The 26462-nt window shown below is 45.6% G+C and overlaps 1 protein-coding gene across 6 annotated transcripts in view; it reads left to right on the top strand.

The window, feature by feature from the left end:
- The window catches only part of HIPK2 (homeodomain interacting protein kinase 2), a 248820-nt gene that overhangs the window by 205431 nt on the left and 16927 nt on the right, over positions 1–26462 (top strand). For 3 of the 6 annotated variants that reach the window (XM_082631980.1, XM_082631977.1, XM_082631975.1), the window contains exons 7-12: positions 5105–5267; positions 8849–9056; positions 10139–10260; positions 19529–19671; positions 22443–22622; positions 26107–26388. In XM_082631980.1, coding sequence (XP_082488106.1) covers positions 5105–5267; positions 8849–9056; positions 10139–10260; positions 19529–19671; positions 22443–22622; positions 26107–26388 — 1098 coding nt within the window. The remainder of the gene's footprint in view (positions 1–5104; positions 5268–8848; positions 9057–10138; positions 10261–19528; positions 19672–22442; positions 22623–26106; positions 26389–26462) is intronic. The other 3 variants (XM_082631979.1, XM_082631978.1, XM_082631976.1) reach the window with 3 other exon arrangements.

Raw genomic sequence — 26462 nt, 5'->3', positions numbered from 1 at the left:
ATGGTGGAGCGTGAGAGGGCACAAGGCCGGGTGGGCCGGACCCTGGGGGTCTGTGCACGAAGCGAGGTGCTCAGAATGGCAGTTTCTGTGACGCAAAGCCACGTGCGGGGGCAGAGGTCACGAGTGGACTCGGTCCAGTTTGGATCTGGGTGTGCTTTCGTTTGTTCATTCATTCATTCGCTGTGCGGTGTGCTGTGCCAGGGGCTGGAGTATGTGGGGAGTAAAGCAGATGGGACCCCTGCCTGCTGGAGCTTACAGTCTATAGGAGAGAGGAAGGTACTAAACCAGCGGTCCCCACATATCCAGGATGCTATCAGGGGTCACATAGGACGGGGAGAGCATGTAACAAGGGCGCCTTGCTTGGGGCATGGCGGGGAAGACCCGAGGACAGGACCGCCAGAGGAGAGGGAGGTGCCTGGTGGAAGGGCCTGCGAGAGCGGAAGGGGCGTTGCTGTATGGAGACTCCAACACGGGCAGGACCAGCACAGGAGCTGGAGGACAGGGGGAGAGATGAGGCCCCAGGATAGGCCAGGGGCGGGCCTTCCGTGTTACGGATTTCAGCCTTTCTTCTAAGAGCAGCGGGAAGTCATTCAAGGATTGACGGCGGGGGAACGGCTGCTGAGAGTTGTGTGTAACAGAGATGTGTCTGCTGTCGCTTGATCAAGTCAAATAAGCCTGGAAAAAAATGCCCATCAGATTTGGCAACTTGGAAGTTGTTGGTGACTTAGTGAGAGCTGTTTCAGTGGATGGTAGAAGCAGAAACCAGTTTAGCAGGTTGAAAGACTGAGAGGTGAAGAAATCGATAGGACCCTTTCAAGAAGGAAGGCTGGGAAAGGGGAGGGAAAAAACAGAGGGGGGACTAGGGAAGGCCCAGGGGTGGGGTTTCCTTTCATATGGAAGGGACTTGAGCAATTTAAGATGCTGATGGGAAGTGTCTGGTAGTAAGAGCTTAGAGATAAAGGATGCTCAGAAGATGTTTCCCGAGGTAGTGGGAATGACCGGGATTCAGAGGGCAGGTGGTGGACTAGGCCAACCCCATGGGACGGGCGGATGGGGGAGGGCGTGTGGCTGGGGCAGGGGAGGAGAGGTGCGGGGCTTCTTCAGCCGGCTTCTGTCTCCTCCTGCTGAGAGCAAGGTGGTGGTGGTGGTTTAAGGAGGGTAGAAAAGTTGAGGTAGTGGGAGGTGGCAGAGTAAATGGAACAGAGAAATAGAGCAGAACCGTTGAGCGCGGAGGTTGGACATGAATAGCGCGGCTGTAACTGAGCTCCCCAGGTGCAGGCGTGGAGAGACACGGAGGGATGGAGGTAGCTGGGTCTGTCAGGTGGAGTGTTGCCGGGCTGCTGAGAGAAAAAGGTTGACACGGAGTTAGGCGTTGGCAGTGGAGCAGCTGAAATCCAAAGTGATGGCTACGGGAGGCTTAGCCAGAAGAGAAAGGAAGTGAAGATGGGAGGGGTCCAAAGAGACTGAGTGGTCTGATCAGCTCCAAGATCGGTTCGTGTAGTAATAGTCGAATAGGCCAGGTGGGTAGAAAATGTGACCAGATGGGAGGCTTGAATTTCTAGGCTTGAATTTGGGGGAAGCAAAGCAGTTTCCGGTTGGACAGTCTAAGGAATGGGTGGCTGGAATTGACCACAGGTCACTGGAGGTGAGAAGGAACTAAGAAGCCGGGACGTCTGACGAGCAGTCAGGGTGACCTCTGAAGTCGCCCAGGTGGGCAGGACTGAGCTAGTGGCCCCGGCCTCGGCGAAATGAGGAGGAAAGGACCACTGAGTGGCTGAGTGTCTTAAACAGCAGACATTTATTTTCTCATCATTCTAGAAGCCCAAGATCTAGGCGTTTGGCCGAGTTGGCTTTTTCTGTGGCCTCTCTGCTTGGCTTACACATGGCTGGCTTCTGCCTGTGTCTTCACATGGCCTTCCTTCTATGCGTGTCTGTGTCCTAATTTCCTCCTCCTTCTGAGGAATTGGATTAGGGCCCACCCTCATGACCTCGTTTTACCTCTTTAAAGATCCTATCTCCAAATTCAGTCACATTCTTAAGTACGGGGGGGATTAGAACTTTAACTTAATGTGAATTTGGGGAGCACAGTTCAGCCTATAACAGAGAGGAATGAGAGACAGCACTTCAGCCTCTCGACCCCGAGGCACTTGGGGTGTGAAAGAATAAACAGTCACCTCCCTGGGTGTCTGCTGGGAGAAGCAGGGTGCTCGAGAGAACAGCAGCTTTTAGATAGGGTCAGGAGGGAGAGGGAACACACGGGAAGAGGCCGCAGATCAGAGACCGCTGCAGGTCATCAGGGGCCCTGCCATGGGCACAATCAGATTGGGCTGATTAAGGCTGGATTTGACCTTAACCAGCATATGAGAAAGGATGGTGTCACACCTACCATAGACGGTGCTTCCTCAGTTTTAAGTCTGTTCCTTATTAGCTGTTGTTGAGCAAGTCAAATTGTATTGCAACGACCAGACATTGCCTCTAATTTAGAAGCACGTTTGAAACAACCAAACTCCTGTATAAAGAAGGAACTTGGACCCATCCCTTGCAAACTCTCATTACGGGATTTGTCCTTTTTCTGGGTGTGGTAGGGGCAAGTCAAGGGGTGTCAGTCTATACCACAAAAGAAAGTCAAACTTGGTGATTTACTGGATAGGGCCCCATAAGATGAGTCTTTGCGTATTCGGGGTGAAGTGAGATGACTGAGAAACAGCTATAGATAGGAGATGGAGGGGTGCTGACTAGAGGGCCCCCGTTACCATCTGCACCAAGTCAGTGAGACAGTCCCCTGCATAAAGTTGGGGGCTTGGTTGAATGACCTCAGGGTGCTGTCTGTCTCTGGGTTCTGTAAGGAAACAGATATATAGGGTGCTTCACTGTGTGGGATGAAGACCAAGCGTGGAATCCACGGGCATCAGCTTCCAATTCAAAACTTGGTGTGAGACCAAGAGAAGCACTGACAACTTAGATTTCGGAAAATAAGCCTCGGAAGGAAAGAAGGGTCTTTGCTCATACCCAGGCTTACCCGAGAGTAGGCCTGATCCCCAGGTAACCCTAGAACTTGCTGGGCAGACCATGGAGAACTCTGGGGCTAGAAGAAACCTCCAGGCCACCGCCCCCCACTAGAGATCCCACCTCTGGGGCTCGGCCAGGGTTACCCCAACATCCAGATTAACAGGTGAAAGAGACTCCATTCATTTCTCCATGCCAGGATTCTAGTGCACAAATTCCTTAAAAACCATTCTCAGAATTAACCCAACGTGAAAGTGCTTTCCTCTAACTGAAACTAAATACTCAGACCAGGGCTTCCCTGGTGGTGCAGTGGTTGAGAGTCCACCTGCTGATGCAGGGGACGCGGGTTCGTGCCCCAGTCTGGGAAGATCCCACATGCCGCGGAGCGGCTGGGCCCGTGAGCCATGGCCACTGAGCCTGCACATCCGGAGCCTGTGCTCCAGAACGAGAGAGGCCACAACTGTGAGAGGCCCGCGTACCGCAAAAACAAAACAGAAAAAAACTCAGACCATTTCAGTTAGAAGATTCTGAGTCTAAAAGCTTTGTGTTGAATTGTCAGAAAACCGTTGATGCATTCAATACAGTCCAAAAAGAACACAAAATCTACTGTTTTATTCCTTCAGCCTCCACGTGAAAGCACTTAGCAGTGGGCTTGATACTTCGTAGATGCTCAAAACATGTTGGCATTCCCAGCATTAGTAATGGTGTTTCTAGCTCTTGGTTACTGGAGGTACATTTCCCTTCCTCTCCAGGGTTGTCAGTCAGTAGATGTTTATTTAGCGTGCATTGTGTAGCCAGTGTAAGTAGTCATTAACTCAGAAAGAATGCCTAAGTCAGTTCAGAACATCTTTCACGGAGAGGATGTTTTGGGATAGCCCACAAGCACCTGCCTGGCCCAGAATATAACTTACCTATAGTATGTGGAAACAGTATGCATTTGTAATCTTAAAATAGTAGAATTTTATATTGTTATTAAACTGTTTATAATTAAAATAAGTGTTTTAAATTGAAATGTAATATTCATTGTCTTGAATATTACCATTTGAGGAAAATTAAGTTTAATTAGAAGAAGACACAAGTGAATGAAAAACGATGTATAAATTCTAAAGGACACTATACGGTGGATTTTCAGAAACTTGGTCGAGGCCACTCGTGGCTTTCCTTGTCCTTGATGCTGGTGTCAGCAACACTTTTATACTTGACTTTCATAATTAGAGTTTTGTTTTGATTCACAAATGCAATGGAGGAAGAAAAAGAGGAAGAGAAATGTTACTTCATGTAACTGGGCAAGAATTAGAAAGCTGAAAGGCAGAATGCAGGAAGGTAAAGAGAATGTACTTGTGTATGTGAAGACTGCCAATAATTAGCTCTTGATCTTGACAAATTACCCATCCTCTGTCTGCTTCAGCCTTACTCATGAAATAGGGCCAACAGTCGTATCTCTTCCCTTCGTGGTTGCTGTAGGACTGAACGAGACAGTGCTTGCGAACAGCTACCACGCTGTCAGTAAAGTTAGCCACTAGCAGTGATCATTAAAATCATTGCTCTCATTCCATACACAATCCAGGGAGGAACAAGAGCGGCAAGAGGTCCCGATGCTGGGTTGGTTAGTTCCTTGGCTGACCCCTAGATGGTGCTGGTGCCCTAGACTAGCTGGAAAGGGTGAGCGCGAGGAAGGTGGAGGCAGGTCATCACCTGCTGTTCAACGCTCCCAATCAGAGAACTTATACGTTTGTTTATGCGCCAGAAACCACCTTGAAAGCTGAGAATGAGCAGTGAAGGTGGAGGCAGATCAGCAGCATGAGGAAATGCAGTGAGAGCCAAGAGGTCTGTTGTGCTGGTGGAGAACCTTTACCCACCAGGATGGGGAGAAGAGGTAGTGAGACAATGCGGGGATTCATCTAAGTACCGCCGACTCTTGCAAATGCAGACGCTGCATGAGAAATCCAGGAAATTGAGACCTAACGTGAAGTGTCCCGGTTGTTTTGTTGATTAGATTAACTGTTCTCTCTTTTTCTCTCTCCATTTTCTCCCCTGTATTCCACCTTACCCTCTTGTCTTTCCCTAATGCCTCTGTCTCTGCCTTTTGCATGAACAGCGTCAAATCATGTTTCCAGAACATGGAGATTTGCAAGCGTCGGGTGAACATGTATGACACGGTAAACCAGAGCAAAACCCCTTTCATCACACACGTGGCCCCCAGCACGTCCACCAACCTGACCATGACCTTCAACAACCAGCTGAACACCGTCCACAACCAGGTGAGTGGGCAGCGGAGGGGAAGGCAGGCGGGGCTGACAGTGTGAGCGACAGGAATTCTACTTTGCCACCAAACCGAGTCAGGAGACAAAACTCCTCCAATATCACGTGCAACAGACAAAATCCCTCTGCTGTCGCATTCAACTCTGTAAGAACGTGTGTGTTCCCAAGGTTATCTCCTTTGAGAATCCCAGGCACTCTTTGTATTGACCACTGGCTCATCGAAAGGTCCCAGAAATGACTCACTAAGGGAGTTACTTCTGAGATGGTACCTCTTACTGCTCTCCTGTCTTGATGTGGGAATAAGGTAAAGGAGATGCTGTGATCCTTTTATGACCGACATCTGCCTGACAGAGAATTCTAGAACTGGAAGGGATGCTGGCAGCCCCCCAGCTCAGGCCCCTGCTCCTGGTGTCCACACTGCTGGGTCCACGTGATCTCCTTGCGAGACAGATAAAACCTGTCCTTTTCCAGTTCTTGGGGAGAATCAATTCATCAGTCTTGTCAGCAGAATTCCAGCAGTTAGAACTAAAAAGGGACCGGGAGACTGAGCTTTTCTTCCCACAGCTTTCCAACCTTTTGCAGAAAATTAGCAGAATCTAGCACCTAATACACTGCTCGAAATATGGATGACACCCAGGAAATAGTTACTGAATGAATAACCCCCAATCCTCACTCAGGCTGCCTCTGGTATCTAAGAGACTTTGACTTTTATTCCCACCAACCAGCCTTACCAGTTCCACCAAATAAATGTCCCTAGATTTTTTTCAGTCTTAATATCAATCTTTAATGACAACAGCACACCTCTGTGTGTGTGTACACACACACACACACACCCCACCCCATAGGAAAGGAGTGTATATGTTCTAATCCTGAAGTGTGAATACTCTGCCTGGCCATTTACTCTTTTCCGACAGGTCCCCTACTCCCACGGAAGAGTCATTGACCCTGTTTTCCAGGCCATTCCTGGCATGGTGTGTTGCTAAGGCCCAGCTTTACTTCCCAGCCTGTCCTCTCCTGCCTAAACTCTAGGAGAGGCTGCCTGGAATCTGCTGCCCCCTGGAGGCCCTTGGTGTTCTTACAATTCTCCTTGGTGGGAAGAGCTAATGTTCTCTACAGCCTGGAGTCCAAAATAATAAACATTCCCACCCGGTGCCTAGCTCAGTCCTCAGGCTAAGGCAGCCACAGCCAGTCAGGTGAACTCCTCGACAAAATATCCCCGTGGTTTTGTTCTTCATCACCAGAGCCCCATCACAGTGAGTGCACTATCTTGCTGGTGCCGTGTGTAGGGAGAGTAGAAGACACGTTGAAATGGGAAGGTTGGCCTAACTGTGAGGAAGGAGGGCCAGACTAAGATGCATATACAGCATTCGTTAGGCAGCAATTGGAGATTTTTGAGCAGCGTGGTGACATGCACAAAGTAGTCTTTTGGAAAGAATGTTCTAGCCTCTGTGTCCAAGAAGAATTGGAAGAGAAGAAGCGGAGGCCAGAACATCACTAGTCAGGGGCTTACAGGTCCCAGGCACCAGGACAGGCCTCAGGAAGGAAGTAGTGATTAAAAAGAGGGTTCTGGGGACATTTCGAAGGAAGGAGCAGCAGTACCAGTGACTGGCCAGAAGGGGGAGTAGTTGAGCACCAGCGTGGGAACCTGGAGGAGATTGGTGCTAGCGCCCTGAAGAGGGAAGCCCAGAGGCAGGAGGATGTGAGGAGGGTCTGGTCTCTGGTGTGTAGAGTGCAAGCAGGTGGTGGGAAGTGTGTATGTGGGGAAGCCTCCCGGAGAGGTGAGGCCATGGAGAGAACAAAGAGGAAACACAAGTCGTGCCATCAGTAGGAACACAGATGCTGGCCCAATACAGACGACTGTATATAGAACAGATAAACAACAAGGACCTACTGTATAGCACAGGGAACTATATTCAATACCTTTTAGTAACCTATAATGGAAAAGAATATGAAAAAGAATATACACACACACACATATATATAACTGAATCACTTTGCTGTGTACCAGAAACTGACACAGCATTGTAAATGAACTATACGTCAATTAAAAAAAAAAAATTAGATTGGCCAAAAAGTTCGTTCAGCTTCCTAAGATCTCATGGAAAAAGTTCATAAGATCTTACGGAAAACCCAAACGAACTTTTTGGCCAACCCAATAAAAGATGCTGGCCCACACGTGTCACACGTGCATTCCCAGTCACACTACCTGGAGGCCGATTGTGTGGTGCTGCAAAAACAGACACTTATTGTTACAATAATATCTTAAAATCTAAACATGGGCGCCAAATAATTTAAGTGATTACTTTCAAATTCTTTTGCTTTGCACTGAAATTCAGCATCAAATATAAGTATAAAAATCATGTAAAATGAGACTTTATCCTTTTTATCACATTTGACACACATGCATACCCTTCTTGAAATCCTAATTTTGTATGTGTCCACGATATCCTTGTGGCTCTTTCCCTCCTTACTTTTTTAGTCCTTGTAACCTCTAGTGGCAAAACCTCTTAGAAACAAGGTTGAATTTGAAGCCATAGGTAACTCCACCTATCTTGCTAAAAGATCAGCATGAAGAAGACTTAAGATGGGGTGAAACTGGAGAATTCCCAATTTAGAATTTCTTTTCCTTCCGTGTGTGGCTTTGCTTCACGTGGAATTTCAATCTCAAATGCTGTCTCTTTCTGGAAGAGAAAGGAAAGAGGACATAAGTTCAGTATCTGTCTAACCCATCTCCATTTAAATTCTCTTGGCCCACTGGCATCTTTTCTCCCTGCCTTCCAGCTTTAGTAGTTGAACACCAGCATGAGAATGCACCGAATTCCAACAAGTAACCCCAGTCTCAGCATGTCCCTCTCCGTCTCTATTTCTGCAGCGTATTTCTTTACAGTAACGGTGCTCTGCAGACATCTCAGGGCATCTGTAAACAGTGCTGCCCTTAGACCTGAGAAAAAGGGCCCCCTGCCTGGGCCCTCCCCAGGTATGTGTGCTTCCATGCCAAGCTCTGGCTACCTGGCACCCCAGGCTTGGTTTCATCCTCCCCAGTATGGACTGTACCACCAAGTCCAAATACATGCACTCAAAGGCCCTCAAGTTGTGGTACAGAGCTGGGACAGGGAGAGAAGGAAGGCAGGCATTCAGCTCCATGTTCCAGTGGCCAAGCCAAGGAATCCAAGAGGGATTCAAACTCAAACCCAGTCTTCCAGGTGGTTATGAAAGTGTACGTGTCCAAGTGGAAGGGCAGAATGTAAGTCCTTTAGCCGATTTTTAACTTTGCAGTATTTAGACGTGATATGCAGGCGTCCATTTGCATTTGCAGGCCCCATAAATGTTAGGAACAGGCCTGAATGTAAGCACCGAAGGTGGTTCTGTGTCTCATGGGGCTGCAGGTGCCTGCTTTTTCCCTGAGACTTTCCAACTGTATTTCCACTCCCCTGTTTTTGCTTTTTTGCTCTTGGTTTTCGTTTGTTTGTTTGCTCTTCTTTGAGTTCATTTATTTGATTTAGGTTCGTGTCTCCCAACATGCCACCTCCCTCATTTTTTATTTGTGTTTATTTTTGTTTAATCCCCACCATTCCTTTAGGCTCCCACCTCCACCAGTGCCACTATTTCCTTAGCCAATCCTGAAGTCTCCATACTAAACTACCAATCTGCACTCTACCAGCCCTCAGCGGCATCCATGGCTGCGGTGGCCCAGCGGAGCATGCCCCTGCAGACGGGAGCGGCCCAGATCTGCGCCCGGCCCGACCCCTTCCAGCAAGCGCTCATCGTGTGTCCACCCGGCTTCCAAGGTAAGGCTGAGCGGACACAGCTTCTCTCCTGCTTCCAAGAGGACCACCTCTGGGGCGCCGGCCCCCAAACTCTTCTGTCCTGCTAAAGCCCTCTTCATTTCTTTTGGTGAGAGCCCTGGCATCACTGAACTTGAGGGCCCCCGTACTGCGGTGGCCAGCCTAGAAACAGTGGGACTTACGTTTCGGCACCAAGTCAGCGCCTTGTTATTCTCATCACCTACCAGTGGTTTCGTCCCAGGCCCAGCTGCTGTCTGTAAATCAGCACATTGTGTGTGTTCCCATTGTTACGCTGATGTCAGCTCTTGCATTTCCTCACATGGAATATCCTGTGTGGCTTATCTGTAAAAAATTGCCGATCTCCAACAGCCAACTAGTCCCAGTTCTTGTGAAGAATATAAATCTGTCTGAAAAGCATTTCCTGGACACCACCCCCCGACCACGTGCCCACCAGGTGATCCTTTGGCCATGCCCCCCGGCACTCTTCTCCTGAAAATTCTAAGCTGGAGTTGACTGCTTGGTTACAGTTTACACAGAAAGCTCAAGAATTTGTTTCTGAAACCCTCCTGGTGTAAGTCTACGTGGTTCAGTCTGAATCAGTGCAATTCCAGCCGCCTCACTCCTCCCCCAAGGCCTGGCTTTGACATACGCAGATATATCTTCATGTCGAAAGCAGTTGTTTTCCTGCTGTAATTTGCCAGCATAACTGTTCCACTTTTGGCTTTAAAGATTCCTTAATTTGACCTAGTCTTTGAAAACATTCAAGGCTGTTTTCGTGGTTTTTTTAAATTTTAAGTTAGAGGGAATTCCCTGGCAGTCCAGTGGTTAGGACTCCACGCTTTCACTGCCAAGGGCCTGGGTTCAATCCCTGGTCGGGGAAGTAAGATCCCGCAAGCCATGCGGCACGGCCAAAAGAAAAAAAAAATTTTTTTTTTAAGTTAGAAACTAAAGGGGAGACTTCCAAAGGACCAGTCGGTATCTAGTGCCAAGGGAAGCTGAGAGCTGACACAGCGGGCTAGGAAGGTTCTCGTCCAGCTGTTTCCAGTCACTTAGCCCTTTTCCCCCTTGCCCGTTGTCTGGACTAGGATTGCAGGCCTCTCCCTCTAAGCATGCTGGCTACTCTGTGAGAATGGAAAACGCAGTTCCCATCGTCACTCAAGCCCCAGGAGCTCAGCCTCTTCAGATCCAACCAGGTCTGCTTGCCCAGGTAATTCTTTCTTTATTATTACTGGTATTACCATGGTCCATGTTAATGTTGTTCACAAAAGAGCCATATCTTTGCTAATTCCCTCCCTGGCAATGAGTTAGATGCTTCAGATCATTAGAATATATCAGTAATATTCTGAATGATCCCCAAGTGAATTACCTTCCTAAGTATCTAGCTTACAATTACAAGAAGAAATTTAGACACAGGGAGAGCCTGGGGAAATTATCATTGTATCTTTGTAATGCAAATTAATATGGGAGACCTAGGGTTTAATCCTAACTCTCTGTGACCCAAGGCAAGTCAGTTAGCATTTCTTCCTTGTAAAATTGAAATTATTTTTTTAAAGCCCAAAAGAGCCTTGGAGATTATCTCTTTGTTTTATAGTTGAAAACCAGGATGACAGAAGCTTTGGGATGGAACCTTCCTTATCTGTTCACACAGGTACTCTGACAGATTCTTAGAATGAAATCACAGAGGTGAAACTGGTTGAAAATTTGCAAAGTGTCGTGGAAATTTTAGGTAACCATAGTGGTGTAATGATAATAGTAATCAATCCTTAATGTCACTTGAACCTTAATAACAAATACATCCTCATTTTGCCAGGCACTTTACAGTTGTTATTGATTTAATCCCCACAACATAGTAAGGTATTTGTCTCCTTCTGACAAATAGGGTAAGTGAAGCACAAGCACTGGCTCAGAGTCACACGGCAATTAGGTGGCAGAACTAGAATAGAAACCCAAGACACCAGCATCTGTATTTTAACCGCCATGCTGTACTGTTTCTGTTGTTGGGCGTCAAGGACAGCTTGACCAAAATGTTAGTTTAGAAGCACTTTTGTTTTTAAATAAAGTTGGTTCCCAAAGACACTTACTTACTTATAGTGTCTTTTGTTGAATAGAAGTTTGGGGTTTTAATTTTAATATAGTCACATTGCATAGGTCTATTTTGGACTCACTCTATTCTATTCCATTGTCCGCTCCAATATCGTATTGTCTTAACTATTATGACTTTAATATATGTCTGGTATCTGGTCAGAAGAGCCCTGCTCCTATATTGTTCTTCAAAATTTCTCTGTGTATTCTTTTTTTTTTTTTTTGCGGTATGTGGGCCTCTCACCGTTGTGGCCTCTCCCGTTGCGGAGCGCAGGCTCCGGACACGCAGGCTCAGCGGCCATGGCTCACGGGCCCAGCCGCTCCGCGGCATGTGGGATCTTCCCAGACCGGGGCACGAACCCGTTTCCCCTGCATCAGCAGGCGGACCCTCAACCACTGCGCCACCAGGGAAGCCCCTCTCTGTCTATTCTTATCCCTTCCCTTTTCCATGTGAATTTTATCATCACCTTTACATAAGAATTTTGGTGCCAAAACAAGCCAAAACAAAACCCAAAACCCTGGTTTGTATTTATTGGACTTGCATTGGATTTATATTTACTTTTAGGGAAATTGACATCCTTATAATATTAAGTCATCCCTGAACATGGTATAACTGTATATAAATTACCTTTTATTCCTTTCACTAAAGTTTTCTTTTGTTAGAGTAATTCCTAAATATTTTAGTTTTCTTATTAATAACTTTATTAACTGTATGTTCTAATTGTCTTTGGTTCATAGGAATGTAACTGATTTTTCTTTATTCAGTTCGTTATCTATCAATCCTTCCAAACTCTGATTAGTTCTGATTGTTTCTGTGAATTCCCTTGGATTTTCTATGTAGACTATCTTTTCATTTACAAATGATAGTTTTGTTTCTTCCTTTACAATCTTTATAACTTTTATTTATTGTTCTTATATCACTGTGCTGACAGCCCCTCCAAAACAACATTTAATAAGTGTTAATATTGAGCATCCTTAACTGGAACCTAACTTTTTTTTTTTTTACATCTTTAATGGAGTATAATTGCTTTACAATGGTGTGTTAGTTTCTGCTTTATAACCAAGTGAATCAGTTATACATATACATATGTTCCCATATCTCTTCCCTCTTGCATCTCCCTCCCTCCCACCCTCCCTATCCCACCCCTCTAGGTGGTCACAAAGCACGGAGCTGATCTCCCTGTGCTATGCGGCTGCTTCCCACTAGCTATCTACCTCACGTTTGGTAGTGTATATATGTCCATGCCGCTCTTTCACTTTGTCACAGCTTACCCTTCCCCCTCCCCATATCCTCAAGTCCATTCTCTAGTAGGTCTGTGTCTTTATTCCTGTCTTACCCCTAGGTTCTTCGTGACATTTTTTTTTCTTAAATTCCATATATATGTGTTAGCATACGGTATTTGTCTTTCTCTTTCTGACTTACTTCACTCTGTATGACAGACTCTAGGTCCATCCACCTCATTACAAATAGCTCAATTTCGTTTCTTTTTATGGCTGAGTAATATTCCATTGTATATATGTGCCACATCTTCTTTATCCATTCATCCGATGATGGACACTTAGGTTGTTTCCATCTCCGGGCTATTGTAAATAGAGCTGCAATGATGAACCTAACTTTAAAGGAAATTCTTCTAGCTGCTTGCCATTAGGGATTTTGTTTACTCTGAAGAGTTGATAGGGACACTTAATCAAGTTTGCTAATTTTTTAATGAATTAATATTAAATTGCATCAAATGTTCTTTCTTCATCTATTGAAATACTCCTGTGTTTTTGTTCCTTAATCTGTTAATGTACCAAGTTACTTAATAGATTTTGTAATGTTAAACTATCCCTGTATGTCCAAGGTGAACTTTATTTAATCATGTTGTGCTTGATGTGTTTGTATGCTTTTCAATTCTGGATAGTCTGCAAACACTATAGCTAGTATTTTTGCATCTATGTTCATAAGTGAGAAGTGGCATGAATTTCTCTTTCTTGTAGAATCTTTACCTGCTTTGGGCATCGAGATTACACCAATCTCATAAGATATGCTGGATATTATTACCTCTTCTTCTGTTTTCTGGAACAGCTTGTTTGAGATTGATATTAGCCATTCTTTATCTCTTTGTTCTTATGTCCAAATTGAGACTGCAAATGACCACTAACACCAGCTTCTGATGGCACAGGAAGCTGTGTCTTGCTGAAAGTTTGTAAACAGAGAACCTTCAGTGTATAAAGCACACCTTCTATTCCTTCCTCTGTCTCTGGTCCTCATAGCTCCCTTTTGTTTGCACAGTTTGGTAGTAGGGAGTTAAAAAAAAGGCCCTGGTAGATCAAGAGAACCACAGCTCCCTCCAGGGGCAAAGCAGCTTGCTCATACTTTATCTGACTGGGAGAAATCCAGGCCACTTTCCCACTGCTGCTCATCTGTGAGCCAAAACCTGCAGAATTCACATGTACTTTAAAGGGTACTTATAGATCCTTTTTTGTGTTTGCACACTTAACTCTAGTAAGCCAGGAACCATCTCTGAAAGAAAGAATACTTGGCATCTCTTACTAGCTAAAATAGACGTTCTTCATTGTTCAGTTTGGTGGAAACCAACATGCTCAGCATTTCTGAATTTCAGTCCTTTAATCATAGCAGGGAAGGGCTTTACCTACTGCGTACTTGAAAAGGAGTCCCGAACGTGCTGTAAATCTCCAAGTGAATTTAACCTAAAGCACTAAGTGGGAAAGTGAACCAAAAAAAAAAAAAAATACATGTACAAGGATTTTAATTGCTACAGTGTTTATAACAGGGAACTGCTGGGAGCAATTTGAACATTCCTCAGGAGGAGATTTGCTAAATAAATTGATACATGCATAAAACAGAACACCATGTAGCCATTAAAAAGGGCACAGTAGGGCTTCCCTGATGGTGCAGTGGTTGAGAGTCCGCCTGCCGATGCAGGGGACACGGGTTCGTGCCCCGGTCTGGGAAGATCCCACATGCCACGGAGCGGCTGGGCCCGTGAGCCATGGCCGCTGAGCCTGCGCGTCCAGAGCCTGTGCTCCACAACGGGAGAGGCCACAGCAGTGAGAGGCCCGCGTACCGCAAAAAAAAAAAAAAAAGGACACGGTAGACCAAAGTGTCTTGACATGCAGAGACGCCTAAGAGAGATTTAAGTTTAAAAAAAAAAAAGTCTTGTCCTATCTAGCATCACTGTGTGTCTTTTTGTTTATTGGTTGCTTTTGATTTTTCTGTCACTCAATTCATGACAATATGTTAGCCTATTAAGATCGAGCTTTCCTAGGTTTTTGGGTTTTTTCTCTTTTTTTGGCTTCATTGGATCTTTGTTGCTGTGCACAGGCTTTCTCTTGCTGCGCACAGGCTTTCTCTAGTTGCAGTGAGCGGGGGCTACTCTTCATTGCAGTGCATGTGCTTCTCATTGCGGTGGCTTTTCTTGTTATGGAGCACGGGCTCTAGGCGTGCGGGCTCAGTCATTGTAGCTCGCGGGCTCTAGAGCACAGGCTCAGTAGTTGTGGCGCACGGGCTTAGTTGCTTCGCGGCATGTGGGATCTTCCCGGACCAGGGCTTGAACCCGTGTCCCCTACCTTGGCAGGCGATTCTTAACCACTGCGCCACCAGGGAAGTCCTCTCCTAGGTATTTTTTAATGGTCCCTTCAAAGGACGAAAATAAGCTAACTTCTAAAACTAGTAGGGCAGCTATAAAAAAAAAAAAAGAAAAAAAGCAATAATTAAACATGGAAGCTGACACCTTCATTTATCTTGGGTAAATTTCTAGGTATCAGGCAAAGGCACTCCAAAGATTATTACTTTAAATATATCCCAAAATTCTGCGTATTTCTTTTTTTTGTGTGTGTGTGTGGTACGCGGGCCTCTCACTGTTGTGGCCTCTCCGGTTGCGGAGCACAGGCTCCGGACACGCAGGCCCAGCGGCCATGGCTCACATGGGCCCAGCCACTCCGCGGCATGTGGGATCTTCCCGCACCGGGGCACGAACCCGTGTCCCCTGCATCAGCAGGCGGACTCTCAACCACTGCGCCACCAGGGAAGCCCTGCGTATTTCTTTTTATCTAAATAGTTATACCTTTTCAAGGAGTTTATCTGTGAAAGTTTAGAGAGTCTTTTAAATCCATCCCTCATGTTAGCTTTGTTTGCTCTGCCCTTTTCTGCCCTACCTCCCAGCAGCATCACATGTCCCTCAAAGGGAAACACTCTCTCTGGGGCACTCCAAAGATGTGTTCATGGAAGAAGAGGGTATAATCACACCCTCTCATTTCAGTGACAGGGGGGTGATATGGATTGCCTTACCAGTAAGGCTTTTTTTTTTTTTTTTTTTTTTTTTTGCGGTATGCGGGCCTCTCACTGTTGTGGCCTCTCCCATTGCGGAGCACAGGCTCCGGACACGCAGGCCCAGCGGCCATGGCTCACAGGCCCAGCCGCTCCGTGGCACGTGGGATCCTCCCAGACCGGGGCACGAACCCGTGTCCCCTGCATCGGCAGGCGGACCCCCAACCACTGCGCCACCAGGGAAGCCCAGTAAGGCTTTTTTGGTACCGCCTAAAAGGAGCTGTCACCTCTGTCCTTCCAAGCCCCAGCCCAGAACTGGCATCTTGACCACCATCAGAAACTGTGAATGAGTAGATAAAGGTAGAGAGATGGGAAGTACAGTTCTTGATTGATGCAGTATTGAATTTACCTCACTTTTCAAATGGCAAGATCCCAAACCCCCTTTGACCTTTCAGAGCCCCCAGGATATGGAGATTTCTGTTTGCCAGATCCTTGTAGACTCTGCCCTGCCATGAAGAAGTTTTGTGCATTCTTCTAGCCAATCAGCTTGTATCACCTGAACCCCTTTAAATGTTTCCCTAAGGATAAACCACTGGCTTGGACTCTTTAAACTGTTAAAATACAAAACTTCGATGCTTCTCAAAACCTTCTCTGGTTATTTTCAGCCAGTCTTTCCAACCATTCTGTTTTGCTGTCTGTGTCAGTCTTGCCTGGTGCCTGGTATTGTTAATGAATAAGGAAGACTTTTTCATACCACTTTTATGCAGTTACCACCAACACCTGATCCTGAATAGGGCCAGCATTTTTATGTATCATCTCCATAAAAAGAGGTAGTAGCTTGGCTGAGAGCATGGGCTCTAGAATTTGACTGCCCGTGTCCAGGTGCCAGCCCCACCACTTACTGGCTCTATCACTCTGGGGAAGTTATTTTTGAATTTAAATTTGATTAATTATTATCATCGATATTGTATCATATTATTTTCAGCTGAGCCTCATAATATACTATGATTCCATTTCTTTTCCTGTACAACTTGTTTTTCCTGGAATTAATGGTTGTCTCACCTTTTCATTGGGTTAGTTTCCTCTGTGTCTATTATTATGCAGCCCCAAACTCTTCCAGAGTTCTACAAGGCGTGTGTGTTTGGTGTGTTGATGTGTTTGAGCATATTGAGAAGTTCAGTGGTTGTTATTTTTCTCTCTTTCTGAAATCTTTTAAGACTCTCCTTTTCTACAGTGGTCTGAGATTTCATGACTGCATGTTTCCTTGTGAGTCTTTTAGAATACATTGTCCCGGACAACCTATTTGCCCTTTTTACCTGGAGAATTTTCTTTTATGTTTGACCTTGTTAACTTCTTCCCTTCCATTTTCTCTGTTCCCTCTTTGCGGAATTCTTATTAATTAGGTACTGGTGTTTCTGAAGTGATCTAATGATTTTCATATCTCCCCCCAACCCTGCCCACCTTTTTGTCTCTATATATTCGATCTGTGCTACTTCCTAATATTTTCTCAACTCTATGGAATCGTTAATTTCTGTTGTCATAGTTCTCATTTCCAAGAGTTCTTTCTTGTTCTCTGAATATAGATATATCTTCTTTTATATGATCTTGTTTCATGGAGATAGATAGATAGATTTTTTTTTTTACCTCTGTGAGGACATTAATTACATATTTTTTTGAAAATTTCTTCTGATTCCTACACTGTTGTTGTTTCCTCTGAGTTTCATTTTTTAATTTTAGTCTCTTTCATGTTAGAAGCTTCCTTTAAAATCTGGCGATCCCTGGCTGTTCATTCATATCTAAGACTGCAGCACTAAAACAACTGGAGAGCTTCAGGGGCCGGGCGGTAGACTTCTCCATAGCTGAATGTGGGCTTCGTTATAGACCAGTAAGGAGTGAGCTCAGCATTTTCATTGGCAGATCCCCTCTCGTCAAATGTCTATCTATATTTTTTTCTCTTGGAATAGTCAGTTTCCCTAGAGAGAATCCTCCAGGCTCCTGCTTTGTGACTGGGGAGGCCGGGTAATAATTCTGCATACCAGGGATCTGGGGGTGAAGGCATCTCATAGTTTAATATACAGACTTGTCCTTAGATTCCTTCAGTCTGTGAACTCAGTAATCGCCCTTCAGTTTAACAGCTTCTAAAATGTTGTTAACTGTTATTGTCACTTCCTGTTCTCTTTGTCCTATGGATCTATATATTTTTTTCATTCCTTCACTGTCATTTTAGTTGAGCTTAAAGAGGAAGAGCAGTAAATGTACGTTTAATTTACCATATTTCCAGGCAAGCTATTTAACTTCTCTGTGTTTCAGTTTACTCATTTGAGAAAGGGGAGGGGAAAGCAGTCCCTACCTCACAGGATTGGTCTTAAGATAAAGTCAGAAAATCTATTTATGGTCTTAGTTCTATGCTTGGCACACAGTATGCATCCAGAAATACCAGCGCTAATCTTATAAATTATAAAGTAGTAATAAATTATAGAAATATCTGATGAAGTGTTGTCTGAAATGAGTTGAACACATCAATCAGTGATGGAGGTACAAAAATATCTCTCTTTGAAGTAAAATGTTAATATTCATTTTAGGGAAATAGGGAAAAAATAATGTCCTTAGCTTGATATCAAGATTTATTATTTAAAGATGACATGAGTCAAAACACGTGCTTTTTATGAGATCTGAAATAAGTTCCAGGCAAAATCAGTAGAAATCTTACTGCCAGTGAAACTGTTATTCATTTAAGCTTTTGAGCTCATAACTGTTTCAATCAATTAAATTATTTTTCTGCTCACTGTGTTTGAATTCAGTAAACCTGAAATACAGTTAAGTATAGTTAATTGCCTTGGTAGCACTGCTTCCTTCATCAACAAACATTTATTAAGCATTTACTGTTTTATCTGTGGTCCCTGAGCTTTCTGCCTCTATCAAAAAAGATCAATAAGCAAACAGGCAATATCTACGAGGTATAAGAGATTTCACTGGGTCTCATCTGCAACAGAGATGACAGGATAGACCAGGTGAACGATCCACTGAGGTCTAAACTGCGGCTATATCATTTTATACACACCACTGTTTATTAAGCCTTGACTCAAATTTGTAATCCATTTCCAGAAGTGCTTTTTTGTACATGTGAGCCACAACACACATATTAAACACATGCACAGTTAGTGGAGCACTACATTATATTCATTACCCAGTGTCAGTCATCTCCATCCTGATGGAAAGAGAGATATAACTAAGATCCCAAATCTTTAAGTCCTTGACCTGCCCAAGAGGAATTTTACCTTAGTGGTGTTCCTTCAAGTGTCCAACTTTGGACAGCTGTGTTCATTGTGAATCATTTAATAACCAAAGGCAAGCAGAATAGTGATTGAAGATACAGAGAGTTCAAAACACAATACACGCACATGCACGCACACATGTAAGTCTGTTCAAGGAGGAATCAAGAAAGTTCGTTTTAGACTTCTTAGAAAAAGCTTAATATTTACGAAGAATCAAGCTGTGACTTCCTCACTGTCTCATTTCTGCTTTGAGGAAGTCAAGGTAATTCTCAGTTAAGCTTAAGGTTCCAGCTAAGAACTGTACTGCACACTTGCCTGCCCTCGGTTGCAGGCAAGTATCAGATACTTGGTGATCTCAGAATTATGTTAACTTAGATTCAGAAGATAACACAAGTTGGACCTCTAGATTCTAGCTGCTAAACAAAAGGCAAAATATTAAATAAAGGATACTAGACAGAAAACTTCTTGAGGGCAAGAAGTTACCCTTGTATGGCCCAATTCAACTACCTCAATCTCTTGCACATAATTGTGTGACAGAATAAATCAATAAATGAACTCTTGGAAATTTTAAGCATTGTTCATTAGAGCAAATTTATAAATAAATCATTCTTCAGTGTGAATGAATTGCTTCCATACAGTTCTTTGCCCATATACTTACTGTCTTCTACTGACGTCCCATGTGCTAATTTTATCTCCCCTGGTTTTTGAGGCCAGAGAGCAGGTCTCCAGTTTCACACCTATCACAGGGTCTAGCACAACCCTGGGCACAGAATAAGTGCTTGACTCATGCAGATTGATTTTATGACTAACAGACATGGTGATAGCGAACGTCCTCTGTCCTACAGCAGGCCTGGCCAAGTGGGACCCAGCAGATCCTGCTTCCCCCGGCGTGGCAGCAGCTGACTGGGGTGGCCACGCACACGTCGGTGCAGCACGCGACTGTGATTCCCGAGACCATGGCCGGCACCCAGCAGTTGGCCGACTGGAGGTAAGCAAGGCAGCAGGCATGTCTGGGATGGGAGGCACGTCTACCACTGACCCAGAGAGCTGCCGGGCTGGCAGAATCCCCTACTTTTTAAATTAAAAAGATTATTAGGTGGAATAAGACTACAGTGTAATGAGAGGTTATTTTTAAATAAATGTGTACCAGGACACTAGAAAATCAGCTTCATTACATTATGGTCAGTTGTCATTTTCAACCCAAAATTCAGTTCCATTATTTGATCACCAGTGTAATTCACCAGACTTGGCATGGGATGATTTTTCGGTTGTTTCTCAGAATTAAATTCCACTCTCAGAAAACAAAGATTTGTCACCAGTGAAAGGATGCGGAAGAGAGTCCCCGGGGCTCCTATGCAATTCCAGAAAGTGTTCTCGAGGTGTTTTGAGATGCGAGCACACTGGAGTCATAGCAGACCTCCCAGGGGAAGGCTTGACAGAAAGGGCTTTATTTGGGATGATAAACTCTGGTGTGTTTGCTGAGTGTGTCTCTTCAGTTGATAGTCATATCTTCGAGATGCAAGTGCACTTTCCGCAGACCCCAGAGGCAACCAGCTGACAGCCGCCAGCATGCCACACCCCCTGCATCTGTTTCCAGAGCCCCCCACCCCATCCCACTTGCCAGCTTCATCACTGACACATCGCTCCGTTGTTTTTATGGCCGCTTTCCACTTTTCCTTGTACCTGCCACCCACCCCATCCCAACACCACCACCATGCCCCCCTGCACCAGGCAGAGCCAAATGGCAGCCCCCAAGTTGTCCCCAACTTCCCGTGGCCCTCTGCACTGTCTCGCTTTCAGCCCAAACATCAGGGCAGGTCACACCCCTCACCCTCTTGACAGTCTCCATACAACCATGGAGCCTCCTGACAGCTCCTTTTCTGAGCTGAAAGGCTACTGTGAATGAAGAGCTCTGGATGAAAGGTAGAGAGGTAGAGAGGCCCCCAGTCCAGCCTCAACTGCAGCTTCCTCTGTTCTGCCAGTTAATTTTCTAATTACTAATATACTAATTCTAATTTAATTTAGTAAGAAGAAGAGAGGAACACGGGCTGTCTGTCACAGCCCCATTCACTTCCCACTGACAGCACTCCCCCTACACCTACCCCCACTCATTTTGGAAGCACTTTCAAACCGGGTAAAACTGGGGTCATGTCTGGCCCTGCATGACCTGGGAAAAGTTACTTAACCTGTATGAGCCTTGGTTCTTCTTCAGTAAAGCGGGGATATTCATGTCTATTCATAGGATTGTTGGGAGGGTTAAATTTAAGGTAAAGAAACAAAGCACTTGACTGAAGTTAACGTACCGTACCAGCGCCTGGTACGTGACAGGCAGTAAATAGATCTGTTATCTGCCCTTCCCCCATTCACACTGGTTCCTGCTCAGCAAGACCACCTTCCCTCTTCAGCTCATTAGGGACAGCAACCAAGTGGAAAGCTGTTTGACCAGCTGTTTTTTTTCCTCACCCCTTCTCCTAAAAGACCACACATAACGCTGTACTCCTTCTTTCCTTTGTCTTTCAGCATTTCTAGCTCATTGAATTTCAGCAATACTCACATACTCACTCACTCATGCATATTTTCTTACCCCTCATCCCTCTTTCCTCCTCATCTCTTATCTGAAGACACCTAAAGCCAACAGTTTCTTTTCAGTCTCTTCTCCATTTTATGTGTGGTCCAAAGAACATCCGTAATCATGGCTAATAAACAGAAGTACCAGTGCTAGACCTGTATCAAAGGAAAAAGAGTGCCATGTCTGTAGATGAAATAGCAACAAAGTAAAGAAGCTACAACATCAGTTTCTAAAGTTCATGTAAATGTCCAGAAGACTATCAAAATCTCTACAAAAGTGTCTCCCTACTTCTTTTTTTCCTATTTATCTTTCCCCCTAAGTTTCAAAGATAAATTTCATAATATTTTAAAAATTCAGATGAATTCTATACCTTTTCATTTTATTATGTATTAAATGGGTTTTTATGGGCAATTCTCTTAATTCATCACTACTCTTAATATTTCTGTGGGAAAATAAGCCTTTGAGCGCCACACAACCCAGATCCCATATAACCCATTTTCGGGATAATGGCTGGCAGTATTTCTTATCAACATGTGTCTGACGTTAGTAATTTTCACTTAGTACCAAACTCTATACATGTCTAGTCAACCTTCAGTTAATCTGATTGTTCATTCAGGAAGCGTATAACTCATTAATCAGCTGCTACACGCCTAAGCATTGTGCTAGACGCTGAGAAAATTCTAAAGTGTTACTTCCTAACGCCAGAAACATACGGCTCCCAGTCTTCGAAGTTTGTTTTTCACATAAACTACAATATCCTCCCTTATAAAATGGTATTACTAAGATATCCTGCCTCCCTCACAGAGTGGAATCACCCACTGAAGGCACTTGGTAAATTCTAAAATAAAATACACAGCACAGTCACCTGTTCAGGGACTTGAAAAGCTGGAGGGAATATTTATTTTCTCTCCCCAGAACTTAAGCTGAGTCTGCCCACTTGGCATTCTCCCCGCTTGAAATGCCCTCATTCTCACTCACCAAGCTGTGTCCCTGCCACTGAAATGTTACTGCACCAGGGAAACTTACCTGTTGAAGTCATCTGGGGTGGCTCCTCCCTTCAACAGCTCTCCGGGTAGTGAGAGACCCACCTTTTGGGTTTAGTTTGCCTTTTAACTGGGGAGGGAACTTTATCTTAAAAACGAGCTCTGTTTCTATAAAACCAGTAAAGAGCCTGTCTTCCCATCTTTTAGGAACACGCATGCTCACGGCAGCCATTACAATCCCATCATGCAGCAGCCGGCGCTATTGACTGGTCACGTGACCCTTCCAGCAGCTCAGCCCTTAAATGTGGGCGTGGCCCATGTGATGCGGCAGCAACCTACCAGCACCACTTCCTCCCGGAAGAGTAAGCAGCACCAATCCTCTGCGAGGTAGGCGGTCAAGGCGTCTCTCCCTGGAGGAAGGAGACCTCAAGGATCTTGGGAGTTAAAGATCTGGATCCCTGGAGTGGGACAGAAAGTGGCCGGTAGAATTTGCTAGACCATGTGGGGAGCACTAGGGTTTGAAGGAGGCACTCATTCTGAGGTCTGAGTGCTGACCCTGCCAGCACGCAAAGGCTGGGGGCCTGGGACCACAGTGTTCAGTGTCTGGGCCTTGAGCGGTTCTCCACTTCTCTAGAAAACACTCAGGCTGACCTCTGAAGTTGCATTTTCAAAACCATAATAACTTTATTTAAAAGTAGTAGAGGGGGGGCCTCCCTGGTGGCGCAGTGGTTGAGAGTCCGCCTGCCGATGCAGGGGATACGGTTTCGTGCCCCGGTCTGGGAGGATCCCATATGCCACGGAGCGGCTGGGCCCGTGAGCCATGGCCGCTGAGCCTGTGCGTCCGGAGCCTGTGCTCCGCAACGGGAGAGGCCACAACAGTGAGAGGCCCGCGTACAGCAAAAAAAAAAAAAAAAAAAAAAAGTAGTAGAGGGAATTCCCTGGCAGTCCAGCGGTTAGGACTTGGTGCTTTCACTGCCATGGCCGCCCTGTCAATCCCTGGTCCTGGAACTAAGACCCGGCTTGCGGTGCAGCCAAAAAAAAAAAAAAAAAAAATGGTAGTGCAGAAATGTGCTTTTTTTGAAATCTAAGGTCAGAAATTTAACTCATTTAGCTACTTGTTTAAATATAAGCAGTAACTTTGGTTAATCCTAGACACTAACCAGCAGAACAATAATCTTTCCCATTTCCTTTAAATCCAGTTTCATCTCCATGAACTCTTAAAAATCAAAATTGACAAAGGCCATGTGCTGTTTAATTCCATTGATAAGGTATCTTGGAAAAGGTTAAACTATAGGGACAGAGATCAGATCAGGAGCTGCCAGGGACTAGGGTTGGAGAGGAGAGGATTGACAAGCAAAGAGCATAAGGGGATTTTTCAAGGTGATGACAGAGTTCTATATCTGGATCGTGATGGGGGTTACCTGACTGTACATTTGTCAGAACTCATCAGACATTTCAAAACGGTGTCTTCCACTGGATGTAAATACCTCAAGAGACCTGACTTTTAAAAAATAGAGATTTCCAAACAAACGAACAAACAAAAAAATCAAGATCAAGATTGTGTGGATGCAGAATTTTTCCTACATCTCTCTCCAGTGGCACTGGCTGGGAGGTACCTAATTGCTTATTTGGAATAGGCTAATGAAGAGAAGTCTGGTATAGGAAATGTCTAGTGAATTTTGGTTTTCTACTTCCTTCTATAGGAAGGTGCCATAAATTAGGCCTGCCTTTTTTCATTCTTTTTCACTTGAAAACTAATCCAAGAGCTAACTTCCTTAAGTTGTCATCCTTCCTGAACAAGATTCTTATTTGGATGTTTCTGACAACTTAGGGAAATTCATGTCAGAGCAGTGGCAGGCTTCCAGAATGCTTTTGCATGGCAGCCCTGTGAGAGCACACCTGTGTCTTTGTTAGATTGTGTGGCAACAGAAGCCACTGTCTCGATCCTCACGTGCTGTCATGCTCACCCTGGTAGGTGGTCGCCAGAACCCTGGTCTGGCCGGGAGGTGGGGTTTAGCCTCCTTGTAGCTCACCTTGGCCAGGTAGGGGCAGGAAGAACCCTTGGCCTCTGACCTGCTGGCAAGTCCCTCTTTCTTGCCTCCTCACCACCCAGCTGCCTTTAGGAAGGCTCATTGCCAGTGCATTTCAAGATCAGTATCACTATAGTGAAAATTAGGTGTTTTCCTATTTTTAAGACCAGTGCCTTAGGCATAACAGTTGGGAAGACTAGAAGGCTTTCCCCTGTCAGGTGGTGCCATCAGGCATACTTTTCTTTAACAACACCAAATGGACCATATTTTTTTTTTTGCGGTACGCGGGCCTCTCACTGTTGTGGCCTCTCCCGTTGCGGAGTACAGGCTCCGGATGCGCAGGCTCAGCGGCCATGGCTCACGGGCCCAGCCGCTCCGCGGCATATGGGATCCTCCCGGACCGGGGCACAAACCCGTATCCCCTGCATCGGCAGGCGGACTCCCAACCACTGCGCCACCAGGGAGGCCCCAAATGGACCATATTTTAACTGCTCGAGTAGTGAAAACATAATCTCAAAATTGTAACATATTAGTAATTACAAATACATAGTTCTGTGGTAAGTACAAAGAATGGAACAATCTTATCAGTAACACTTCTTATTACGAGCCCCCCAAAAGGAACAAGCAACATATCTGATATCAACTAAACAGAAAATTAAATAGATCTGCCTTTATGGAATTATTTTCATCTTTATTGCCATCCCTTTAGCTAGAAGGTGCTAGAATCTCTAAGGACATATCACAGTCTTAAGTTTCATTATAGGCTGGCTTTGGTCTCACTGTACAGATATGACCAAGGTCAACAGGGATTGATGGGGAGGGGAAAAGGCAAGGTATTTTTTTCTCCAAAGTTACCAGAAACTACATTGGCTGATTTGATAAGTAATCAAAATCAAGATTAAAAGGTCCCTCTTGGGCTTCCCTGGTGGCCCAGTGGTTGAGAGTCTGCCTGCCGATGCAGGGGACACGGGTTCGTTCCCCGGTCCGGGAAGATCCCACATGCCACGGAGCGGCTGGGCCCGTGGGCCATGGCTGCTGAGCCTGCGCGTCCGGAGCCTGTGCTCCGCAACGGGAGAGGCCACAACAGTGAGAGGCCCGCGTACCGCAAAAAAAACGGTCCCTCTTTAAGCATACATTTTCCTCTTGCATTTTTCCTGATTTTTCATTGCAATTGAAACAGACTGGTAAGCTTCCTGTGACGCCCATGTGTCAACATCCAAAAAAATCGTTTTTTGAAAAATTATAGCCACACAGATACTTTTATGGTCATGTCCATAAAAGGAGGAAGAAGGGAAAGCTGAACTTTAACATTAGATCCTTTAGATCCAGGAACTCTTAGGAAGTGTTTTAGTTTAATCAGTGGTAAACCAGCCATTAGCAAGGAAACTAAAGCTTTCTGTGCAGATACCTTTTCTTCCACCTCTAAAACAAGAGCTAAATACATTGGGGAGGGTGACCAGATTGAGCTTAGGAAGTTGGGCCTTGACCCTGAAGACAGGGGGCCGCATTGGGGCAGACACCCCTGAAATCCTGGGCGTTACATCTGCCCCCTGTGCCCTCTCCTGAGAGCCCTGACTACTCCCTTTGTCCCGCTGGGGGCGGGTGCAGGGGGCCAGGCCGGAGCCCAGAGAAGGCCAGGCTGCTGCCCCCGTCTGTGTCGCAGCTAGCTGGAAGAGAGAGCTCCACAGGCAGCCGCTTCTGCAGTCACATTAAGTCTGAGTGCCCTGACCCTCTGTTTTACGGAGACTTGGCAAAGCTGGTGTTTCTAGACAGTTGAGCTCCTCGGAAGGAGCTGCCGAGTCTGACCCTCTCCGTGAGCGTGTGTGGCTTTGTCGTTCCAGAAACGTCTCCACCTGTGAGGTGTCCTCCTCTCAGGCCGTCAGCTCCCCGCAGCGGTCCAAGCGTGTCAAGGAGAACACGCCTCCGCGCTGCGCCCTGGTGCACAGCAGCCCGGCCTGCAGCTCCTCCGTCACGTGCGGCTGGGGCGACGGGGCCTCCAGCACCACCAGGGAGCGGCAGCGGCAGACGATCGTCATTCCTGACACCCCCAGCCCCACGGTCAGCGTCATCACCATCAGCAGCGACACGGATGAAGAGGAGGAGCAGAAGCATCCCCCTGCCAGGTGAGGCTGTGCCACCTTCAGACTCCAGGAAGGAGCGCAGTTGCGTTTCCGTCTCGCACGGAGACAGTTATGGT

Source organism: Mesoplodon mirus (assembly GCF_964341445.2).
Source record: "Mesoplodon mirus genome assembly, chromosome: 9".
NCBI classification, from domain to species: Eukaryota; Metazoa; Chordata; class Mammalia; order Artiodactyla; family Ziphiidae; genus Mesoplodon; species Mesoplodon mirus.
This window is presented reverse-complemented; position numbering and strand designations above follow the sequence as displayed.